The 9,829-nt window shown below is 43.7% G+C and overlaps 1 protein-coding gene across 2 annotated transcripts in view; it reads left to right on the top strand.

Moving 5' to 3' along the window:
• The first annotated feature begins 337 nt into the window (after nucleotides 1-337).
• LOC129693414 (uncharacterized) overlaps nucleotides 338-9,829 on the top strand; it is a 32,171-nt gene continuing 22,679 nt past the window's right edge. Inside the window, exons 1-2 of one of the 2 annotated variants that reach the window (XM_055630242.1) lie at nucleotides 338-498; nucleotides 4,754-4,885. In XM_055630242.1, the coding sequence (XP_055486217.1) occupies nucleotides 382-498; nucleotides 4,754-4,885 (249 nt within the window). In that variant the 5' untranslated portion in view covers nucleotides 338-381. The remainder of the gene's footprint in view (nucleotides 499-4,753; nucleotides 4,886-9,829) is intronic. The other variant, XM_055630243.1, reaches the window with a different exon arrangement.

Raw genomic sequence — 9,829 nt, 5'->3', positions numbered from 1 at the left:
GATCGCCTGTCCCCAATTCGCTCCAATTGATGCTGCTGCCTGACCCGCTGAGTTTTGAAGTGCTCCAGCAGGTCAGCTTGGTTATAGAGCGGAGGTGTTGGCGAAACGGTGAGCAAAACCAATGGTGATATAGATCTGGTCCGCAATAGTGTTTGGAAGAGATGCACCCAGGCACCTGGTAAAGACTGATCCGAAATATTGCCTCCTTTCGTCCACTGATGCTCTGGCAGGAACCTGAAGTACCTGAAGCAAAACACAATTGACCTGGTCAACTTTCACAGACACCTTCCGCTCTCCTGTTCTCTGGCAGGATGAGGATTACCTGATCAACTACAACCTTCCCAATGGGCATGAGGGTACATCAACATCCTGCTGTACGGTATGGTAGCGGCTGGGAAATCTTCCATCATCAACACCTTCCTCTCGGCTCTGGATCCAGATGGGAGGACCGTGATAAGTGTCCCGACCGGGATGAATCCCGACTCTCTCACACAGGAGGTACCCACTTTATAAAGTCGTTTAACTTCATAAAGTTCTCTAATATCCATTGTCAGAGATGAAATCAAAGCTTCCATGCAGTTTACGTCGCCTATAGGGTGATTTCACGAAAGGTCACTGGAGCGTAGATCCGCACCCACGTGACCGAAAATCCCAAGTGGAGTACATGCTATACATCTGGGAAAACACGCACGTTCCCACCCGTTAAAAACATCGAAAACGGACAGTTTTTGAGCTGCAATTTACTGTGCCAGTCGGGGTGACCGTGAGGCACAGCTACCTAGATTTACAGTCCAAAAAAAGATAGAAACTATTGTAAATTAAAGAGGGAGCTGAAGGTGCCAATCCAGCGGAAGTGAACAGCGGACATTTGCCGTGGAGATTTAAAGGTCCAAAATATCGGGAATTATCGCGTTTGCTCGCTGAATTTCATCAAAAGTAAGGCATTATTGACTTACTTTTGATGAAATTCAGCGAGCAAACGAGATAATTGAGATAAGTGATAATTGACACTTGAGATTTTCGGTCACGTGGGTGCGGATCTACGCTCCAGTGACCCTTTGTGAAATCACCCTAGTCCTTCTCTCCAGAGTCTGACGAAGTCTCGACCTGAAACGTCGCCTATTCCTTCTCTCCATATATGCTGCCTCGCCCGCTGAGTTTCTCCAGCATTTTTTGTCTACCTTTGATTGTTCTAGAATCTGCAGTTCTTTCTTAAACATGTAGTTTTGCATTCCTTATTAAACTGAGTAACTGACCCAGCTAAGCTGCCTTCCACAAGATGACATTGTGAAAACCCAGCCTGGATCATGGATCAGGTCAGCAATATAGTGAAACCGGGCATGGATCAGATCAATAATATAGAGATGGATCTACACCATATAAACCATATAACCATATAACAATTACAGCACGGAAACAGGCCATCTCGACCCTTCTAGTCCGTGCCGAACACATAATCTCCCCTAGTCCCATATACCTGCGCTTAGACCATAACCCTCCATTCCCTTCCCATCCATATAACTATCCAATTTATTTTTAAATGATAAAAACGAACCTGCCTCCACCACCTTCGCTGAAAGCTCATTCCACACAGCTACCACTCTCTGAGTAAAGAAGTTCCCCCTCATGTTACCCCTAAACTTCAGTCCCTTAATTCTCATGTCATGTCCCCTTGTTTGAATCTTCCCTACTCTCAGTGGGAAAAGCTTTTCCACGTCAACTCTGTCTATCCCTCTCATCATTTTAAAAACTTCTATCAAGTCCCCCCTTAACCTTCTGCGCTCCAAAGAATAAAGCCCTAACTTAACCATATAACCATATAACAATTACAGCACGGAAACAGGCCATCTCGGCCCTACAAGTCCATGCCGAACAAATTGTTTTCCCCTTAGTCCCACCTGCCTGCACTCGTACCATAACCCTCCATTCCCTTCTCATCCATATGCCTATCCAATTTATTTTTAAATGATACCAATGAACCTGCCTCCACCACTTGTTCAACCTTTCTCTGTAACTTAGTTGCTGAAACCCAGGCAACATTCTAGTAAATCTCCTCTGTACTCTCTCTATTTTGTTGACATCCTTCGTATAATTCGGCGACCAAAATTGTACACCATACTCCAGAATTGGCCTCACCAATACCTTGTACAATTTTAACATTATATCCCAACTTCTATACTCAATGCTCTGATTTATAAAGGCCAGCACACCAAAAGCTTTCTTTACCCCTCTATCTACATGAGATTCCACTTTCAGGGAACTGTGCACAGTTATTCCCAGATCCCTCTGTTCACCTACATTCTTCAATTCCATACCATTTACCATGTACGTCCTATTTTGATTTGTCCTGCCAAGATGTAGCACCTCACACTTATCAGCATTAAACTCCATCTGCCATCTACACCCACGCTCTTGTTATTTAATACACACACAGATTGCTTTGCTGGAGAGGCAACATCACCACCCATTCTTTATCCCCCTGGTTTACCCGACAACTGGACTCTTGGGATGTTTATAGGGAATAACAGCCACTCACTCACTGAAAACAAATGTCTGCTGATCGATTGTAAAACCCAATTCCAGTTCTCATCCGGGAATTCTCCCCATGTCCCTGGGACCCATCGTCACTGGGAACAGGGCAGGTAACAAGGTTTGTGTCCTAGTGTTAAGGTTTAGCCATCAGCCCACAACACAGAAGCACATAGACACAGAGTGCTGGAGTAACTCAGCGGGTCAGGCAGCATCTGTGGAGAACATGGATAGGTGATGTTTCACAGAGTGCTGGAGTAACTCAGCGGATCAGGCAGCATCTGTGGAGAACATTGATAGGTGACGTTTCACAGAGTGCTGGAGTAACTCAGCGGGTCAGGCAGCATCTGTGGAGAACATGGATAGGTGACGTTTCAGAGTGCTGGAGTAACTCAGCGGGTCAGGCAGCATCTGTGGAGAACATTGATAGGTGACGTGTCACAGAGTGCTGGAGTAAATCAGCGGGTCAGGCAGCATCTCTGGAGAGAAGGAATAGGTGAAGGTTCGGGTCGAGACCCTTTTGGTCTGAAGAAGGGTCTCGACCCGAAACGTCATCCATTCCTTCTCTGCCAGAATACTACCTGTCCCACTGATTCACTCCAGCTTTTTGTGTCTATCTTCGTTTTAAACACATCTGCAGTTCCTTCCTACACAAAAGCAGATATTCTGTTGATCATTATGTTGCTGTTGATGGGATGCTGCTGTGAAGGGATTGCACATAGAAACATAGAAAATAGGTGCAGGAATAGGCCATTCGGCCCTTCGAGCCAGCACCACCATTCAATATGATCATGGCTGATCATCCAACTCAGTATCCTGTACCTGCCTTCTCTCCATACCTCCTAATCCCTTTAGCCACAAGGGCCACATCTAACTCCCCCTTTAAATATAGCCAATGAACTGGCCTCAACTACCTTCTGTGGCAGAGAGTTCGAGATTCACTACTCTCTGTGTGAAAAATGTTTTTCTCATCTCGGTCCTAAAAGATTTCCCCTTTATCCTTAAACTGTGACCCCTTGTCCTGTACTTCCCCAACATCGGGAACAATCTTCCTGCATCTAGCTTGTCCAACCCCTTAAGAATTTTGTAAATTTCTATAAGATCCCCCCTCAATCTTCTAAATTCTAGCGAGTACAAGCCGAGTCTATCCAGTTTTTCTTCATATTATACTCCTGACATCCCAGGAATCAGTCTGGTGAACCTTCTCTGTACTCCCTCTATGGCAAGAATGTCTTTCCTCAGATTTGGATACCAAAAACTGTACGCAATACTACAGGTGTGGTCTGACCAAGACCCTGTACAACTGCAGTAGAACCTCCCTGCTTCTATACTCAAATCATTTTGCTATGAATGCTAACATACCATTCGCTTTCTTCACTGCCTGCTGCACCTGCATGCCTACTTTCAATGACTGGTGTGCCATGACACCCAGGTCTTGTTGCATCTCCCCATTTCCTAACGGCGCTTAATTCTCCACAAATAATGCTGGACAGATCAAGTTCAAGTGAGTTTATTGTCATGTGTCCCTGTTTAGGACAATGAAATTCTTGCTTTGCTTAAGCACACAGAACATAGCAGGCATTTACTACAAAACAGATAAGTGTGTCCATATACCATGATATAAATATATACATACATGAATAAGTAAACTGATAAAATGCAAATAACAGAAAGTGGTTATTAATAATCAGAGTTTTGTCCGAGCCAGGTTTAATAGCCTGATGGCTGTGGGGAAGTAGCTATTCCTGAACCTGGTTGTTGCAGTCTTCCCTGCACCTTCTACCTGAAGGTAGCAGGGAGATGAGTGTGTGGCCAGGATGTTGTGGGTCTTTGATGATACCGCCAACCTTTTTGAGGCAGCGACTGCGATAAATCCCCTCGACGGAAGGAAGGTCAGAGCTGATGATGGACTGGGCATTGCTTACTACTTTTTGTAGTCTTTTCCTCTCCAGGGCGCTCAAATTGCTGAACAAGCCATGATGCAACTGGTCAGCATGCTCTCTACTGTGCACCTGTAGAAGTTAGAGAGAAACTTACTTGACAAACCTGAAACAGACTCTCTGTAATCTTCTCAGGAAGTAGAGGCGCTGATGAGCTTTCTTGATAATTGCATTAGTTTTTCTCGGACCAGGAAAGATCTTCAGAGATGTGCACGCCCAGGAATTTGAAGCTCTTGACCCTTTCAACCATCGACAAAGATGTATGTCTTTTTGAACATTCACAGCTGAGATTCTACAAGTTGGCGAAGTTAAAGTTTTGGGATGTAGCCGGATGGAATGCAATGGTGAAGCCGTATGAGAAACCGAAAGAGCTTCTTCTCATGATACTGGAGGGAAGAATTCCCATAGGAACAAACGTGAGTTTCCTCATTTATTTGCCGGTCTGCCCGGGAAACATCTTTCTACGTCAGATATGGTTCAGATGTAGATTCAAGCCCCGTGAGAGACAAACCTGTGATCTGAAGTGATGCACCCGGTGACTGTTTGAAGGAAGTGCTGCCCGGTCACATGGACTGTTGTCAAGAACTGGATGATGCTCATGTTGTTGTCAAATATTCTTGAGTACAATCCACTGATATTGCTCTCCCATATTGTAAAATATTACAGCTTCAGCATGTAGATAGAAACATGCACAGGTTTTCAGTCCACGCTGTTGCCAGTATGGGTCTTTATTTTATAAATGTACACTGCACATACTCACATATTCACGAGACTGATATAGAATATATCACATGACACAAATCATACCATTCTAGTAACAGTTACACTCATCATACATTATTATATACATTAATCATATGATACTTGTAATGTTACTGGTTGAATGGTTTTAATTAAGCGGCATCATTCTAGATTACAATGTTTAGTTTCGTTTAGAGAGAGAATGGAATTAGGCCCTTCGGCCCACTGAATAGCAACCACCCTGTACACTAGTTCTAGCCTGCACACACTAGGGACAATTTACAGAAGCCAATTACCCTACAAACCTGCATGTCTTTGGAATGTGTGAAGAAACCGGAGCGCCCGGAGAAAACCCACACAATCACGGGGAGAATGTACAAACTCTATACAGACAGCACCCGTGGTCAGGATCGAACCCGAGTTCCTGGCATTGTAAGGCAGCAACTCTATTGCTGCACCATGGTTTAATGGTTTTAATTAAGTGGCATCATTCTAGGTTACATTAACCATATAATGTAACCTACATTGTTATAGATGTGAATCATCGGGGGGAAAGGGCGTGAAATAAGCCAAGTTTAACCACAGACAGCAACAAGTAAAATTAATCCTGAAATAACATAAAGGACGCAGTGACCGAGATTGGTCCTGGAGTAACACACAGAGACGGTGACAGAGATTGGTCCTGGAGTAACACACAGAGACGGTGACCGAGATTGGTCCTGGAGTAACACACAGAGACGGTGACAGAGATTGGTCCTGGAGTAACCATATACTATAACCATATAACAATTACAGCACGGAAACAGGCCATCTCGGCCCTACAAGTCCGTGCCGAACACTTATTCTCCCCTAGTCCCATCTACCTGCACTCAGACCATAACCCTCCATTCCTTTCCCATCTATATAACTATCCAATTTATTTTTAAATGATAAAATTGAACCTGCCTCCACCATTTCCACTGGAAGCTCATTCCACACAGCAACCACTCTCTGAGTAAAGACGTTCCCCCTCATGTTATCCCCAAACTTCTGTCCCTTAATTCTGAAGACATGTCCTCTTGTTTGAATCTTCCCTACTCTCAATGGGAAAAGCTTATCGATGTCAACTCTGTCTATCCCTCTCATCATTTTAAAGACCTCTATCAAGTCCATATAACCATATAACCATATAACAATTACAGCACGGAAACAGGACATCTCGGCCCTACAAGTCCGTGCCGAACAACTTTTTTTCCCCTTAGTCCCACCTGCCTGCACTCATACCATAACCCTCCATTCCCTTCTCATCCATATGCCTATCCAATTTATTTTTAAATGATACCAATGAACCTGCCTCCACCACTTCCACTGGAAGCTCATTCCACACTGCTACCACTCTCTGAGTAAAGAAGTTCCCCCTCATATTAACCCCTAAACTTCTGTCCCTTAATTCTGAAGTCATGTCCTCTTGTTGGAATCTTCCCTATTCTCAAAGGGAAAAGCTTGTCCACATCAACGTTAAGTCCCCCCTTAACCTTAAGCACTCCAAAGAATAAAGACCTAACTTGTTCAACCTTTCTCTGTAACTTAGTTGCTGAAACCCAGGCAACATTTTAGTAAATCTCCTCTGTACTCTCTCTATTTTGTTTACATCCTTCCTATAATTGGGCGACCAAAATTGTACACCATACTCCAGAATTGGTCTCACCAATGCCTTGTACAATTTTAACATTACATCCCAACTTCTGTACTCAATGCTCTGATTTATAAAGGCTAGCACACCAAAAGCTTTCTTTACCACCCTATGTACAATGAGATTCCACCTTCAGGGAACTATGCACAGTTATTCCTAGATCACTCTGTTCAAATGTATTCCTCAATTCGCTACCATTTACCATGTGCGTCCTATTTTGATTTGTCCTGCCGAGATGTAGCACCTCACACTTATCAGCATTAAACTCCATTTGCCATCTTTCAGCCCATTCTTCCAAATGGTCTAAATCTCTCTGTAGACTTTGGAAATCTACTTCATTATCCACAACACCACCTATCTTAGTATCATCTGCATACTTACTAATCCAATTTACACTCCATCATCCAGATCATTGATGTACATGACAAACAACAGTGGACCCAACACAGATCCCTGAGGCACCCCACTAGTCACCTGCCTCCAACCTGACAAACAGCCATCCACCATTACTCTCCGGCATCTCCCATTCAGCCACTGTTCCCAGCATCCCAGAAAACGTCCCCTGCGTCCTTTCCAAAGCTACAAATCCTTCCTACATTGAGATGACAAGAACTGCACACAATACTCCAAATGCAGTGTGACCAAAGTCCTATAAAGCTGCATTGTGACTTCCTGACTCTTACACTCAATACCCTGTCCGATGAAAGAAAGCACACCATATGCCTCCTTTACAACTCTATATACATGTTATGGAAAGATGTTGTCAAGCTCAGGAGTTATACACTTGGATCCCGATCCTTCTGTGCAACAAGCTCTGATTAAGAAGAGAAATAAAGGGAAGTATAGGTTGGTCAGCCCCAAATCAGTGAATTTAAAATCAATTCACTGATTTGAAGCGATTGGAGAGGAGTTTTCCAGATACAGTAGAAGTGTATAAAATGATGAGAGACATAGATAGGATGGTCAGAACCTTTTCCCCAAGGTGGAAATGTCAAAGTCTCGAGGTCACATCTTAAGATGAAAGGAGCAATGTTGAAACGAGATGTGTCAAAAAACCACAGTGTGGAAACAGGCCCTTTGGCCCATATTCCCCACACCAGCCAACAAGTCTCCTCTACACTAGTCCCACCTGCCCACGTTTTGCCCATATCCCTCCAAACCTGTCCTATCCATGTACCTGTCTAACAGTTTCTTAAATGTTGGGATAGTCCAAGCCTCAACTATCTCCTCTGGCAGCTCGTTCCATACACCCACCACCCTTTGTGTGACAAATTTATCCCTCAGATTCCTATTAAATCTTTCCCCCCTTCACCATAAACCTATGTCCTCTGGTCCTTGATACATCTATTCTAAGCATGAGTATCTGTGCATCTGCCAGATATATTCCTCTCACGATTTTATACTCCTCTATAAGATCTATAGAATATAAGAGCAGGGAGGTTCTACTGCAGTTGTACAAGGCCTTGGTGAGACACACCTGGAGTATTGCGTACAGTTTTAGTGTCCTAATCTGAGTAAATACATTCTTGCCATAGAGGGAGTACAGAGAAGGTTCACCAGACTGATTCCTGGGATGTCAGGACTTTCATATGAAGAAGGACTGGATAGACTCGGCTTGTACTCGCTAAAATTTAGAAGATTGAGGGGGGATCTTATAGAAATGTACAAAATTCTTAAGGGGTTGGACAGGCTAGATGCAGGAAGATTGTTCCAGATGTTGGAGAAGTCCAGAACAAGGGATTACAGTTTAAGGATATCGGTGAAATATTTTAGGACCGAGATGAGAAAAACATTTTTCACAAATCTCTGGAATTCTCTGCCACAGAAGGTAGTTGAGGCCAGTTCATTGGCTAGATTTAAGAGGGAGTTAGATGTGGCCCTTGTGGCTTAAGGGATCAGGGGGTATGGAGAGAAGGCAGGTACAGGATACTGAGTTGGATGATCAGCCATGATCATATTGAATGGCCGAAGGACATACTCCTGCACCTGTTTTGTATGTTTGTATCTCCCCACATTCTGTGCTCCATGGAACAGAGTTCCAGCCTACTCAACCTCTCCGCATAGCTCACAAACTCTAGTTCTGGAAAGATACCCTAGTTGGGATGACAGTGGAACAACAATGGCAGGTATTTCTGGGAATAATACAAAAGGTGCAGGATCAGTTCATTCCTAAGATCAGTTCATTCCATATAACCATCTAACCATATAACAATTACATGTTACTTTTTAAGAAAGGCGGGAGAGAGAAAACAGGAAATTATAGATCAGTTAGCCTGACATTGGTGGTGGGAAAGATAATGGAGTCAATCATAAAAGATGAAATAGCGGCACCTAAGGGGCCCTTTAAAAAAATCTGAGTGGAATCTCAGTGAAAGGCACTTTTTCTGAACTTTCCTGGCCTGGTACGGGCCTTTTGGGCCAAAATGCTCCTCCTGGGCTATTAGGGGCATTTTGGGCAAAAGGGACTGGTTTCTCAGCTAATAAGGGCCTTGTGGGCCGATATTAGTGGCTTCAGGCAGGCCGAACAACTCATTTCATTTCATTTCCAATTGCATTGCAGTTTCTAGCATAGGGCAGGCTGAATAGCTCATTGCATTTTCATTTCACTTCCATTGTCATTGCAGTTTCAAGCACAGGGCAGGCCAAGCCAAACAGTGGATTGCATTTTCATTTAATTTCCATTGCCTTTGCACTTTCAAACACAGGGCAGGCTAAAGTCAAACAGCTGATTGCATTTTCACATCATTTCCATTGCCATTGTACTTTCAAGCACAGGGCAGGCTCTAGCCAAACAGCACATTGCATGTTCACTTTATTTCCATTGCCATTGCAGTTTTAAGCACAGGACAGGCTCAAGCCAAACAGATTGCATTTTCACTTCATTTCCATTGCCATTGCAGTTTTAAGCACCGGGCAGGCCATGGTAAGTATGCAGATGATACTAAGA

This window comes from Leucoraja erinacea, unplaced genomic scaffold, assembly GCF_028641065.1.
Source record: "Leucoraja erinacea ecotype New England unplaced genomic scaffold, Leri_hhj_1 Leri_287S, whole genome shotgun sequence".
Taxonomy (NCBI): Eukaryota; Metazoa; Chordata; class Chondrichthyes; order Rajiformes; family Rajidae; genus Leucoraja; species Leucoraja erinaceus.
This window is presented reverse-complemented; position numbering and strand designations above follow the sequence as displayed.